Below are 15847 nucleotides of genomic sequence, written 5' to 3' on the forward strand. Positions count from 1 at the left end.
TTAATCAGACAAAACTTTCTTCAAATTCTCCCAGAAGAGAGTATCGCCATATTCATCATTCGGAAATTCTACGTACGATTGTGACTGTACGAGTTCCAATAAAACCAGAGGTAGAGCCTTTGAGGGAATTTGTTCCAGGAAAATTAAATTTACTATGTTCTCTCCGTCTCGAGAGTAAATACTCTCCATACGAGCCATGTTGAATTCAAACATGCACCAATATGAATTTAAAAAATGATTAGTGATTATGCAAATTGTCTTGCGACTTCTGTGTATTGCATCAGTAATGTTGGCAGCAATTTCATTTCCAACAAGAAAATCACGCTTATGGAGACACACTCGAAGTTCTGCTCCTTCTTCAATGTTGGTAAGAAATGTTTCATGTACAAAATGCTGATCTTCTTCGGCATAAGAAACAAAGGCGTCATAGTCGTATGAAAGATCAAGTAAATTTGGCCTTCTGTTGAATTTAAATTTTGTCATGAAATACAGGTATCTCAGCTTCCACCGATATCTGTATATAAGTCCGCTTATTACAACAATAATAAACAGAACAACTAAAGACACAGTAGCCAATATCAAACCAAGATATGTGGAACATTCTTTTTCAAGCATTTTTAAAAGCGCATTTCGGTGTTTGAGTGTAGTTTTTGTTTGGTTATTGAGCAGACAGGAATACGATTTTAAGTTTTTCAGACGAATCTTAGTTGACGCTATCCATTTGATAAAATTTATATTGTTGCATGTGCATTGGATTGGATTCCCACTAAGATCTAATGTAAGATTTCCGCTTTTCTCTGCCGCTTTGTCAAGTTCGGCTGTTTCCTCAGTTTTGAGAAACATTATAGCATTGCTTGAAAGGTCTATAAAAGAGAGATTTACCATATGATCAATTTGGAAATGTAATCTTTCAATCAAATTATTTGCTAAATGAATATTCCGTATATTGACCTGCGATGTAAAAAGTAAACGGGGCATGGCCGAAATTTTGTTTTCCGATAAATCAATGGTTTCTAAATGTACTAAATGATTAAATATTTCCCCTTCTTTGTCTTTTGGCAAAATAAATCCTAATAGATTATTTTGAAGCTTTAGTGTCTTGATATTTGGAGACCCTGAGAAAAATACTGTAGAAATATTCGAACAAAAATTGTTTGATAAATCAAGGTAACTTAAGTGTTTTAGATTGACCAAAGGACCTTTTAATGAATAAAATATGTTAGAAGAAAAATCTACCTTTTCCAGTACATTCTTACTGAAATTAAGTTTTGGAATCTCAAATTGTAATTTACAACTGGTGTAATATAATTCTTTTAGATTTCTGGGGAGATTAATGGTTTTGAAGTAATCTAGCTTCAAAGGGGATATGTGCTTCGTAACTCCTAAGACTGGAGTTCCGTGATCTGATGAGACACATTTCTTAAAGTTTGTATCAATTTCCAATGAATTTTCTCCAGATACACACCAACCAGTGTCTTCCTCTCGAGGATCATGTGACCAGGCAAGAAATGAAGCATTTATTACCTTTGTAGAGAGTTTTTGTAATTCAAAAATGTACGATCCATAAGATAGCCAGTTTTCACCAATGGAAATTTTCTCTATAGTGTTTGGTAAATAGCTGATTGCTCCTATTTCAACCAGCTGAATACGGTTACTATCAGCATAAATCTCTCTTATTTTGGTTCCATTAAGAGGCTTCATCTGATTTTTCATTAGCATCTGATTCATGGAAAATGTTGGAACTATCTTTTGAAATTTGAAAACTCGTATGGATGTATTCGGTAAATCGTGTGTAACATTTTCAACTCCCACAAATCCCAGTCTTGTGTTATAAGATATGTCCAAATACTGCAAATATTTCATTTGGGAAAATGTCCCTTTCATGATACTACCCAAGTCAATGTTGGACACATCTAAATAAAGCAATCTCGAAAGAGCACTAAATGTATGCTTGTTCAATGATTTTGGCTTACACGAGGAAGGACCAGATAAGTCTAAGTAAGCTAGGGTTTCAAGTGATGAAGATTGCTGGAAGAAGGTCATTCCGTTGATGAAGGTAGCATTCAAAATCTGCAGTGATCGAATTGAAGATATATCAGGAAATATTGTAAAAGAATTCCCTTTCAAGGATAGATGTCGTAATTTTGAAAGATATATAAAACATATTTTTGGTAATGTCACATTATTTTTTCCGAGCTTGTTGCTGTTCAAATTTAAGCGCAGTAAGTTTGACAGTCCTTTAAATGAACCAGATCTCAAATTTGTAAGACTATTATGCGATAAATCTAAAACTTCTAGAGCTCCATGTGATGAGAAGGTTCCATTTGGAATATCCTGTATTTGATTATTCGCTAGAATAAGCGTTTTTGTAGATTTTCTGAAGCTCGGAATTCTTGTCAGATTTTGTCCTGTGCAGTCAACTGTTAATTTTTTTATGCGGAAACTGCATTTGGGTTTTTTGTTTATGGTGTTGATTTCGAAATCATCTTGATGACAAGTACAGAATAAAATAAATAAAGCATGTACTACGATGACAACTAGTTCCATTATGTCATTCTGAAAAAGGAGGTGAAAGCAAAGTTAAAACTAGTCCGATCCTGCATACTTAATAAAGAGTACAAAAAAAAAAGTTCAGTAACGTATAAAAGCTGGTCTGCATGGGGGGAAAGGGGGGCTTTATACCCACCGTAAAAGGGCTGTATAGCCAATCGAGGTCGTCAAAAACTTCCATTTCTTGGTTCTTTATAGTATTCTGCACTTATTGTCGATTATTTTATATTCTGTTATTTCTCATAAAAGTGAAGAAAATACGTAAATGCATGTTATTAGGTCAAGTACATAATTTTGAATATATGTACATTACAATACCTAAGTGAGACAATAACGAAAAGCACCGATCGATGCATTGTCAACATTACTGAAATTAATCATCTTGTTAGTCCGAAATATTATATCTTCTGAGTTTTGGTACAATTAATCTCTTACTTGCATGTGTAAAAGAGGGACGAAAGATACCAGAGGGACAGTCAATCTCATAAACCGAAAATAAAATAACAACGCCATAGCTAAAAATGAAAAAGACCAACAATAGTACACATGACACAACATATAAAACTAAATTGCATAATAATATTCTGTAAAGGGAAATCGTTTCGATTATCGTGTATAAAATTTAAAAAAAAAATACAACACTTACCTTATTTTATGTTAAACACGGTTATTTTAACCAAAAATATCACAAATGGGAAGGATAAGGAAACAATTTATCATATAGCCAATTATTGTTGAAAGTAAATATGAAATTCAAATAATAAATATTTTGTTATCTTCTTTCAGTTTTTGTTTCATAATTAAGATGTTAGTGACCTGTCTACTCGCATTGTTCTAATTCTTTAATACATCTCCTTTTAAGGAAGTTCAATGTTAGTGTAAACGCCTAAATGGTGATCTTGAACATTTATAATTCCTTCCACTTTCACTTCATATATGTTATTAAATATTTGTTTTTAATATACATATTTGTACATTTCATTTCTTTGTAATCTTGTACACTTATAAAGCAGCATTTCATTAGAAACGGCTATCTTTGCAGACAACAACCAAAAGATATATTTCAGTTTCTTGTACTTTTCATACTTGCGTTATTCCTTCAAGTTTCAATCTTTTTCAAACATTGTTTTCTATTCAGTTATGTATACTTTGAACGAACATTTTTACATGATATTGTATCATACGATCATTACATTCCGGTGTACATACAGGGGACTGGAGAAAAGTTTTATCAAAGGCTTTTGATGTCCCAAAAGATGAAAATTGTCCAGAAAAAAATTACAAGGCATAAAAGGACTATCGTCCCCTAGATATGAGGGATTCAGATAGTTAGTTTTATCTTAGACCTTTAAAATGTCCAGTTACACTTATATGGTATTCAAAACAATGTGTCGAGGAAATACAAAATGGGAGTTATAATGTAAACAATAGCAGAGAAATGCAATTTTCAGGGCCGTAAAGTAATTAATTTTTCTCGTCAAACTTTTGGAACAACATTATTAAATAAATGGTTTGAAGACCCCTAACAGAAGTTGCTGATTGAGATGTAAAATCATGATACGTCACATCCCGTTATATAAGAAAAAAGGTCGAAAAAAAATATTCCCTTGAATTTGACAGTTGTAGGTCATTATCCTACATTTTATTGCAGTAAAACAGATTTGTGTCATAAACATATGTCTTGGGTATTTCAAAGCATCATTAAAAGTGCAAATTTAACAAAGACTAATAGGAGAATAATATTAATCAATGTTGGTTTTACACCTAGAGGGATAAAAAAAAAGTACCCTATTCATTGAATCTGTCAAAATACCGATATATTTGTAAGGTGAACATAAGAGCGTGTTTCTTGATAAAATGATAACTTAATAATAATAAAAAAAAAATTGAGATTCACACCTTCCCCTCAGGAATACTTAATTAAAAAAAAAAATTAACACAGATATTTTAACCCATTGATTGCGAGAAATTGGATTGTAAAATATTGATCAAAATGGTGCTTAATTGCTCCATCCGTAAATAATTCAAAACACTCGCTACATAGATATAAAAAAATGTGGTATGAGTGCCAATCTCTCCATTCAAGTCCCAATATAAATTTCTCACTTGATATTGATTCTCTGGATATAAATTTCTTCATTTTTTTTAATATTATGTTTTGTTGCGATTTTGTTCCCATTCGACGAAGATGGTTCTACACCCTTACATGTTACTGATAAGACATTATATGGACCTTTCCATGTTTTTTTTTCTTCAGATTTTGATTCTTTTCTTGAAGCTTTCCGAGAGTTGAACAAAAGGACCTGATACCCTTCCTTCATTGATTCGTCGTGCGTAGATTACCGTAGCCGTATTTGGCACAACTTTTTGGAATTTTGGATCCTCAATGCTCTTCAACTTTGTATTTGTTTGGGATTATAAATATTTTTGATTTGAGCGTCACTGATGAGACTTATGTAGACGAAACGCGCGTCTGGCGTACTAAATCAAAATCCCGGTACCTTTGATAACTATTTACACCACTGGGCCGAAGGCACTGCTGGTGGACGTTTCATCCGTGAGGGTACCACCAGCCCAGTCGTCAACACTTCGGTGTTGACATGAATATCAATAATGTGGTCATTTTTTTTAATTTCCTGTATACAAAACTTTTAAAACTTTTTGAAAAACTAAGGATTTTCGGATCAAGTATAGAATACGTGATTGTAGTACCATCGGACTTATATTTAAGTCAAATGAAGTGAATCGGTTCTTATACAAATTACATAATTGTAGTACCATCGGACTTATATTTAAGTCAAATGAAGTAAATCGGTTTTTATACAAGTTAAATTATTTTGCAGGTTTATTATTTGAAGATTGTAGTTATGTTTAATCGCCATATTAAGTTGGGATCGACAGGTCGATAGGTCGATAGGTCGACAGCGACATGTCAACAATTAGCTTGATTGACAGTCCGACAAGTCGAAAATGTAGCTATTTCTTTTTTTATAATTGTTAAAAGTTTAGGCAAACGGTTCTACAGATAAAAAAACATAAGCATCAACACATCCAATAACAGTATAAGCTATTTATAGTTTTTCATCTAATATATAAAAGAAGTGATTGTATATTTTATTTGAGAGGAAAATTAAATTTCAACAAAACAAAACTCGTCAATTACTTTTTCTTTAAGTTTACAGTGGCGCTTTTTAATCCATTTAGTTCATCTTTTATTGGCCGTTTCATTTTTTTTCATTAAAGATTGCAATGTCCTTTAAAAATTTATGGAAAACGTCTCCATTTGAAAACCCGTATCTGTAGCAAAATTCATTTAATATGTCACCGATTCTTTCATGTCTCACTCCTTTCATTGATTTGATTTTCAGTTTTGCAAGCCCCCATTTGCCTTCAATTTCATTTGTGCAGGTTCCATCTTGTGCTTTAAATTCTTTACTGTGGTTTACAGTTTTATGCACAAATCCTTTCTTTTCCAATGTGTTATACGCCGCCCAACAATCAGAGTTAATGTGTGCTCCTTCGGCAACATTTTCCTGAATAATTGGTAACAAGGTCTTACGATCTCTTTTTTTCACTTTTTGCAAAATCACTTTCCTTGACCCCTTCTCCACCATTCCACAAACCCAGGTATCTTGTTTTCCTGTACCTCAGTGATATTTTCTCTTTTTTCCAAAAGACTTTCATCGATTTCAATCAAATGTTCACTGTTTGATCCCAATAAGACTGGCTCATTTGTTAACGATTCCTTACATACTATCCGGAACTGGTCAAACCATTCAATAACACTGGCATGACTGATATCGGAAAGTTTTTCCACTTCGTAAATTTGAAGATCTATTCCAAAGTAGTAAACTGGTTCCATCAGTTTTCATAGTGGCAGTTTGGACTTCTGAAAAAAAGAAGAACATGAAAGTGTGATATTTTTTTAAACTTTGCTGTGTATAATGAAACATCTAAGACTAGCTTCTTTAGATAGTAATTTAATAATGGCTGTCTCAAAACAATAAACAAAATAATGCTGTAGCAACGTAACGTAATAATAAGAGTTGCGGATGTGTATGATGTGAGTTCCCGGGTTAATCTGGATACTACATTCCTCCTTAACTTATAAGAAAATAGAAGTTTGAAATTAAATAAATAAAATGTATTTCACTTTGTTTGTGTTGTCTTTGATTAGCAGTCTGTATAAATTCACTTGTATTTTCATATCATTGTCAGTTTATCTCCGTGACATAATGTAGTCATTAAAATGTTCTGGTACCCTACGTTCGCGTTGGGGTCTCTGATTTGACAATTGATTTAAACTTTGTTCATTGTTAATATTATTCTTTTGTTCTGTATTCCTTAGCAGTTCCTCTCTCCAATCTGCCCCCTCCCGCGCCTGTCTTGCGGGGGGGCCCATATTCTGTATCCTCTGTCCCCTCCCGCGCCTGTCTTGCAGGGGGACCCATATTCTGTATCCTCTGCCCCCTCCCGCGCCTGTCTTGCGGGGGCCCATATTCTTCTTTTACCAGTTTGTTTGCTATTTTAAATTTACTAGCATCCCTACGGATCTCTCTTCCATCTGATACTCTTCTTGCACCTATGGTTGAGCCATTTACTACAAAAACTACATAGAATGCTGGCTCATATGCTGATGTCCATTTGTCTCTCTTGTTTTGTTCCAATAACACATAATCGCCTATCTTTAAATTGTGTTTTCTGGTATTTCTGTTCTCAGCTTGATGTTTTATTTTGTCTTTGTAAGATTTGTCTTTTTCATTAATTTTTTTATCATTTGCAATTTCTTCATCTTTGTTTGTTCTTGGAATATATCCTAATTTAGTTCCGACTCGTCTTTTCATGAGTGCTTCATATGGTGGTACATCTGTTGCTGGATGATGTGTGGAACGATATCCTACAAGCATTTCCTGTACAGCTATTGCACTATCCCTGTTTTGTAAATTTGCTATTTTTTCGGTCTTGTTTAATACTTTCATGAAGGCTTCGGCTTCTCCATTAGCTCTCGGGTGTAAGGTTGTAATTTTATGGTGTTCAAATCCTTGTTCTGCGGCAAAGTTGGCGAATTCAACAGAAGTAAATGGTGGTCCATTATCACTTTTTAGCCTTCTTGGAATTCCATGTGTCGCAAAGATCCTCATAAGTTTATCTTTTGTTTGTTTGCAAGCTATTGTATTTACTTTTTCTACTTCAGGATATCTTGTTCTTTTATCAATTACCACTAAATTATAGTGTCCATCTGGATATGGTCCTCCAAAATCTACAGATACAACTTCCCATGGATTTTCTGGTATTTCTGTCATCTTCAATGGTTCTTTTCCTTGTTGTTTTGTTGTTACTTGACATTCAAAACAGTGTTTAATGTTTTCTTCAACCATAGCATTCATTGTTGGAAACCAATATCTCTCTCAACATTTGTTTTGTTTTCGTCATTCCAAAATGTCCCATTTTGTGTGCAGCATTGATCACTTTTTCTTGCAGTGTCTTTGGAACTATAATTTGATTCAATCTGAACACGAGTCCTTCTGCTACGTATAATTCATTTCTCATATGGTAATATGGTATAATATCCACGTCTTTCTTGTTTCTTTCCCAGTTAGTTTTCAATATACAGTCCTTTAATTTAAGTATACAGTCCTTTAATTTAAGTAAGTGTTCATCCTTGTTAGTTTCTTCTTGTAATCGTTCTAGTATTACAGCATGTTCATTGTAAATGACTGCTTTTATCACACTCTCTGTTCCATCGTGTTCCTTTTCAGGTAAAGGATGTCTTGATAAAAAGTCTAGCGGGTCAGCTTCATCTTTTCCTGGTTCATACATTATCTCAAAGTCTACATCCTGCATATCCATGACCCACTTTTCAATACGTGGTGTTAGCTTGATCGTCGTCTTATTAAACATTGGTATCAATGGTTTATGTGCTGTAATTATCTTGAATTTGGGTGCTCCCAGAAGATATATATTGAATCTATTCTTTGCCCATCGAAAAAAGTAATACACAAAAATACCGAACTCCGAGGAAAATTCAAAAAGGAAAATCAAAAATCAAAAGGCAAAATCAAAAGTCCAAACACATCAAACGAATGGATAACAACTGTCATATTCCTGACTTGGTACAGGCATTTTCTAATGTAGAAAATGGTGGATTGAACCTGGTTTTATAGCTAGCTAAACCTCTCACTTGTATGACAGTCGCATCAAATTCCATTACATTGTCAACGATGTATGAACAAAACAAACATACTCAAAGAGTAAAAATGTCAAAAATAGGGGTACAGCAGTCAATATTGTGTTATCATCTTAATATCACTATAAAAACAATAAATGTAACGAAGAATCACAAAAAGGCATACATCAAATTTAACATACTCATTTTGCTTTTCTTGTACCAATTAATTTATGTATATAAAAAGTCTACCCGTAAAGGAAAGAAGGTTTTCATTGCTGGTGTAAAAATGCGCGTTTGAAATTCGTACAGGTAGACATAAAAATAATTTTGTCGTTAAAAGTATGAACAAAACAAACATACTTGCATCACTATAAAAACAACAAGTGTAACGAAGAAGCACAAAAAGGCATACATCAAATTTATTATACTCATTATGCTTTTCTTATACCACTTAATTTATCTATATAAAGTCTACCCGTAAAGAAGAGATGGTGTTCATTGCTGGTGTAAAATTGCGCGTTTGAAATTCGCTCAGGTAGACATAAAAATAATTTTGTCGTTCAAAGTATGAAGGTATACATACATGAATAGATAATGCATCTTTTTCAGTCTGGCTATACCTCTTTTCTGTATCTGACATAGATCGACTAATGAAATGTACTGGTTGTAATCCTTTCTCTGTTCGTTGAAATAAACCTGCTGACAGTCCTTCATTGAAACTTGCTTCACAACGTAACACTATCGGTCTCATGGGATTGAAAAATGCCATTGTACTTTCATTTGTAATACTGTCCTTTAGCTTCTCAAATGCTGAATTATCTTCGTGTCCCCATCTGAACTGTGTATCTTTATGCGTTAGTATTCTAAGTGGTGCTGTTAGTAGTGTGTATCTCGGTATAAACTTTGATAAATATCCAATCATTCCTAAGAAACTTCTTACTGCTTCTTTTGACTCTGGTGCTTTTGCTTCTTTTACAGCTCTAACTTTCTCATGTGTTGGCTTCAATCCATCCTTTGTAAATTTATATCCATAAAATTCTAACTCATTAACTCCAAATTCACATTTTTCTCTATTTAGTGTTATTCCAAAATCTTTTGCTCTTTTTAATACTTCTCTCAGTGTTTTGTGATGTTCCTCTGTGTTGACACCCCCTATAAGTATATCATCTCTTTGATTCAAACAATTTGGTATGTCTCCAAATAATCTGTACATTTGTTCGTCAAATAAATTTTGTGAGCACTTTGCTCCAAATATTAGTCTTTTTGGTCTCATGTTTCCCCAAGGTGTACTGAAAGTTGCAATTTCTCTGGATTCTGGATCCAACATAAGTTGATGATATCCTTGTCTTAAATCCATCTTCGAAAATACTTTACATTTATGGAATTTGTATATGAAATCTTCTACAAAAGGGCTCTGGATTATCCTGTTCCTTTCAATGAATTTGATTGGTATCCTCATGTCGACACATGCTCTTATCATATGCGGTTCTAATTTGTCCTTATCAACTTCACTGAACTTGGGTTTTGGTAATACAACTAATGGAGAACACCACTGCACAGGTGTTCCTGATGGCACTTCTTCGAATATATCTGATTTAACTCCCTCTTCCAACCATTGTTTAAGTGGTTCTTGCAAGTAATATGGAACTTGTCTTGGTTTTTGAGCAATTGGTGCTATTCCTGGTTTCATGCTGAACTTAACGTGTAACTCACTGTCATTTCTATAGTCTCTTATTTTACCAATCCCTTCAAAAATACTTTCAAATTCGTTCATTATTTGAGTCATTTCTATTATCCCATTTTCAGTTACAAGCATCACATCAGCACCTTCGTTAGTTTTCTCGTTTGTTACTTTAAGATCATTCGGTTCTGCAAATGACCCATCTGGTCTTATTTCCATCATTCCTAATTCCTTAAGTGTTGCTCTACTAAGCAATGGTGGTGAATTTATTCTTCCTTGAATAACGATAAACTTTGTTTCCATTCCACATGTCTCGTTCCGTACGATAGTTTTAAATTCTCCTTTTTACGGGAAGTGAATTTTGAAGTGTACTAAGTACTGTTTTACTTTTCTCCAATTTTAGTTTATTTTTAGATAACTTCCTTAAATTTGAAAAATGATGTTCATCCATAACATTCACATCTGCACCGCTATCTGGTTCAACCTTCATCTCTACATCTCCTAAATGAATCTTCACAGTTTTCTCATTGTGACCTTTTCTACAAATTGACTTCACTTTTCCTATCCTTGCAACATATTTTACTGATTCATCAAAATAATCATCTTCCTCATACTGATCGGAATCCTCACTGAAATTGTCTTCAACAGTTTTTTTCACATTTTTTCTGTTTATATTCTGCATCATTCCTCCTTTACTTTGATTATATTTACTATCCTGTTTGTTCCTAAATCTACACATTGATTCAAAATGGTTCTTTTTTCCACAAGACCTGCAATCTTTTCCATATGATTCATCTTCTGCTTTCATGACGAAATCCACAATAGTTACACAAATCTTGTGAACGTTGATTATCTGTTCCCATTGTTCTTCTTGGTCTGTTACTGTCTTGTCTTCTTTCGAATCTCCTTTCAAATGTGTTCTGCACTTTATATACAACATTAGGTTCTTCTTTCCTCATTTCTTTCAGATGAAGATTTGTGTCTTCTACATGTGCTGCTTCCTCAATAAATTTATCCAAGTCCCAACCTTTACTAATGGCTTTTCTAATCAGTTCTTTATTTTCAATATTTTGTATACAGTGTTCAAGTATTCTTTCTTCTGTTGTGTTTCCAAATTCAAAATCATTTGCTTTTTCTCTAAGACTAGATGCATAACAACCTATCATTTCTCCTCTCTCTGGCTTAATTTTTGAAAATATATATCTTGAATGATGTTTATTCTTCTTTGGCAAAAAATATTTATTTATCTTATTTTTCAATACATCATACTCATATATCCAAGCTGTTATATCATTCTTTAAACTTTTTTTCCAATCTCACTAATTCCTTTCCTCCATAAATTAAAAGTGCATCCTTTTTGTTCTCAGCCTGTGTTATCTTGAATTGTTCATCCTCGTCGCCAATGAAACATCTAAGACTAGCTTCTTTAGATAGTAATTTAATAATGGCTGTCTCAAAACAATATACAAAATAATGCTGTAGCAACGTAACGTAATAATAAGAGTTGCGGATGTGTATGATGTGAGTTCCCGGGTTAATCTGGATACTACATATAACAATTCCCAAATAAAAACATAAAAAATACTGTTACATGAATATGCATTTACTTAATCTTTCCATACTGGTTAACACACTGAATAGCGATGATTACACTGACCATTATGTTTATATCACACAACAAAACGCATTAACAGACTACATGTAAATTTTATTTCACAACCGGTATTCAAACCTGACATGCTACTGTTGTATTATCATATACATACTGTTAAATAGCGCCAAATAAACTTTTTAGAATATTGCAATTAATATATAAACTCAAAAACTAAACGCCAATTCTAATGGATGGATTATGATAATCCATCTATTTTCGGTTTACTATATTTGGCAAACTATCCACAATGACCGGGTGATGCCCGTCCGTATCTTATGTTCCATACTCACTGTAAATATAATCAGTTATGTTAACCACAACAAATCCCTCGGAAGATGATTTTTTTTATATATCAACAACAGATGTAGATATGATTGGTTCAATATCCATTAACAATAATTAAATTTTGATAATAATCTTTTTATTTACCTCAAAAATACTACTCCTCCTTATGGAGCTGGTTAACAGGCATGCTGGGCATTTCCATTGTAAAGAATCTGAAATGTCTTTCCGTTTACACAAATTCATATCTGAAGCACAATGTGTGCAGGTCATTTCTTTCTTTAATAATTCATTATCCATCATACAAGGTACTATTGATTCTTGGCTAAAGACTACAGCATACCAATTTATCGCCTTTGGGACTCGATCTAGTAACGGAGTTCCTAAGTTTTCCATTTTCTTTTTCTATACTAATTTTTAACACAAACTACGTGCACACAAATCAGAAAACTGACTATAAAGGATTTCTCCCAAACAACTTTATGACGTTAAAAAACGGGAAAATATTCAACAGATTTTCGCGAAACTACATTATGACGTTACGTTATCGCTGTTTTGCTTTGAGACTGCTGAAGATGGCTGCGGCTTTTAAAAAGTTCAGAAGCGAGGATATTTTATCCCTTTAAAAATCCGCTTACAATACTAAAATTCCTTGGAAAGAAGTATTTGAAGAGGAAACAGAGAATTATTTTTCAATATTTGAAAAAGCTACAAATTGCTCCCGAAGCCTAGTTTTGTCCAGTGTTTTATCACTAACCTCTACTTTGTGTGGTCAAAATACGAAGGTGACAGTTGGAGACAACTTATATTCTACCGTGTTAAACCAGTAGATCGTTGCAGTATGCGCACCCGGTGGAGGAAAAACCAATACATATTACAAAGTCATTGATCCCGTGGAAGAAAAAATAAAATAAAAACATGGAATTGCAATTCGATTGGAGGCTTACACGACAGCAGGTCTCCAGAAACACCAATTAAATAACCAAGGGTATGGTATCATCACGTGTGATGAAGGACACAGGTTTTTGTCATCTGTAAATGTAAAACAATCGAAGGGTGAAGGCGAGAGATCTCTTTTGTGTAAGATGTGGGGAGGAAAAGGAGACTCCAGCATCCTAGTAACAGGAACGAGAGGTTTTTCCAAAACATCAATGTCTTGCTGTCTATTTATTCAACCTCAACCATTACTTTCAGAGTTATGTCAACTTGGTGGAGATGATGGTTTAATGGATCGGTTTCTGTTTTGCGTTGCCAAACCAGTCTTTAATACCACGGCAATTACTAAAGCAAATGTACCACTATTACGAGACACCAAATTGCAAAGTTTTGATAATGTCATGAACAACATTTACGAGGAACACCTAGCAGGGAAGCACTACAAGTTGTCCGCAGATGCCGAGAGTGTGTTTGATGGTTTGATTGACTCATATTCCGACTACATGAATGCCAAATATGGATCTGACCACGGTAAGTAAACAGTATAGTCATGAAAAGAAAGTGAACTGGGGTTAAATTTCCAATATTAATGTCAATATCTTTGTTCAAGATAGCAATATTATATTTATTACAATAGTCAAGAATAAAGTATTTTACATCTGCACCCCCCCCCCCCCCCCTCTCCATCCCCACCTCCTCCAATGTACACAGAATTTTGAAAAAAAGTTGAAATGTATGAAACCACTGAAATTTAAGGAAGCGAACCCACTCTTTTACGTTATTTCTGCTCATTATCCCTACTTTTAATTATTGTATCCGCCCATTCACATTTTTAAAAAGGAGTCTTGATTAAGTCGCAGCATTCAATCACATAGGCAATGATATAATCCATTCGAGTTTTTTTTATTGTTAATCAACCGGTTTTAAACTATTACACAAACATTTTCAATTCATACCAGAAATTTAATTTATTAATCGTTTCCATAACTATTTTGGCAGCTTATATTTGCTTATAACGTAATAAATGTGCATAACAATATAATCTTAAACACAAAACTTATTTTTATTTTTATATTTTTTCAACATTTATTTAAGTTTGCTCATTTAAATTTCAATGTTTAAACATAATTTACATTATTCTTATCGTTGTATTTGCAGAGGAAGACAAAGAGAATGAAACTCCTAATCTTAACATATCACAAGATGAAAGTGAAATGATGACAAGTAAAGACACCATTCATATCTTCATCTTGCTGCCGTTCTGCATGTATTCCAACACAGTTTCAGTTGTGGATTAAATGATGGGTGCTACACACCGACACCATTAGAAATAACCAAATCTAGATTAAAACAAGCAATGGTCTTGTATAATTCATTATCTCAACAAAAATCACTGTTTGTTCAGGTTAGTCAAATCATCCTTAGTCTTAGTAATTACATATCAAATGGTCTATGATCACACCTAGCATTTTGTGCATTAATATCAAATTGTAATATCAATTTGAATTTGATTATTTAATAAAACATTTCTTCAATTTAGATGACACGCAAATCTTAATACGGAACTGTACCAAAATTATATTAAATTCTTGATAACAAATTATTAAGCAAGCCAAACCAACGGCAAATTTAAAATCAATTAAATCTATTTGCGAAATAATTATCGCTATATTATAACAGCTGTTTTCAATTAATTTTTTTTTTATTAATTTTATGTAGAATACAAAACATCAAATAAAAAGCTTAAATATTAAGTAAATTAAAACTTTCTTACAGGCTATTGCTTCATGAGATCGGGACACACCAGCTCTTCATCTAAAACCAGTGGCAACTTTAAAGTCATAAGAAACGAGTGACCGGTGAAAAATAATGTTCTTCCAATTCTTGAACCAATGCATACAAACATTAAAACTTAGTCTTCTGTGCACGAATTTCTCATTTTTTTCGTGTAAATTTCGTATAATCGTCAATTTTTTTTTTCAATTGGCCAGTGTTGGTGTGAAAATATGGCAGGTAATTAAAGTTCGTGTTTTGAATCCGAAGTTTAACGATTGTCCCCTGTTTGTCAACAATCGACATAAAATCAACAAAAAGCATGGAAATTGAGCACGTGTTTAACATGTAAATTCAGATAATAGTTTATTTTAAGGACATTCATGCGTATTGTGATCACCGGATTTTTACGAGGTGGGTCACACTGAGGTCACTTTGCATACGGAAAATATGTCGGGGGAATTGCTTGCTGGAAATATGAATAAATTAAAGAATTTTCCTCAGAAAAAAGTATATGTACATAAGTTTTATAATGAAAACTATCTATTGAGTTATAAAAAACATATGCATTATTATTTTTGATTTGAGGTTTCTTATGACTTTAAGGGACAGAGTCGCCAAGGTCATGTGCCAATCATGTGGACCATTTGTTACAATACGACAATTACAAAATCGTCTAAAACGTTCACTTGCCGAGAACATCAAAAGTAAGTTTCCGTAATTATTAATAATTGTTTAAAATATTTTCCCTATTGTCAAACAAGTTGTTTCATTGGTAACACATACTGAATACACATTAGCT

The 15847-nt window shown here is 33.2% G+C and overlaps 2 protein-coding genes across 2 annotated transcripts; one reads left to right on the top strand and one right to left on the bottom strand.

The window, feature by feature from the left end:
• LOC134685516 (toll-like receptor 4) lies at positions 1 to 2043 on the bottom strand. Its single transcript, XM_063545317.1, has one exon. The coding sequence runs from the start codon at positions 2041 to 2043 to the stop codon at positions 1 to 3; it is 2043 nt and encodes a 680-aa protein (XP_063401387.1).
• Positions 2044 to 13421: 11378 nt separating this feature from the next.
• LOC134685625 (uncharacterized) lies at positions 13422 to 14570 on the top strand. The gene is made up of 2 exons (XM_063545592.1): positions 13422 to 13803; positions 14431 to 14570. Exons 1-2 carry the CDS (start codon positions 13422 to 13424, stop codon positions 14568 to 14570), a joined length of 522 nt encoding a protein of 173 aa, XP_063401662.1.
• Positions 14571 to 15847: the final 1277 nt, after the last annotated feature.

Source organism: Mytilus trossulus, chromosome 1 (assembly GCF_036588685.1).
Source record: "Mytilus trossulus isolate FHL-02 chromosome 1, PNRI_Mtr1.1.1.hap1, whole genome shotgun sequence".
Lineage (NCBI taxonomy): Eukaryota > Metazoa > Mollusca > Bivalvia > Mytilida > Mytilidae > Mytilus > Mytilus trossulus.

What these genes read in the sequence shown, in the direction of transcription:
- LOC134685625 (XM_063545592.1), top strand. Translation starts at nt 13,422, where the DNA reads ATGTGGGGAGGAAAAGGAGACTCCAGCATCCTAGTAACAGGAACGAGA. An exon ending in CAAATATGGATCTGACCACG is followed by an intron (nt 13,804 to 14,430) that starts GTAAGTAAACAG and finishes TTGTATTTGCAG; the next exon opens with AGGAAGACAAAGAGAATGAA.
- LOC134685516 (XM_063545317.1), bottom strand. Translation starts at nt 2,043, where the DNA reads ATGACCTTCTTCCAGCAATCTTCATCACTTGAAACCCTAGCTTACTTA.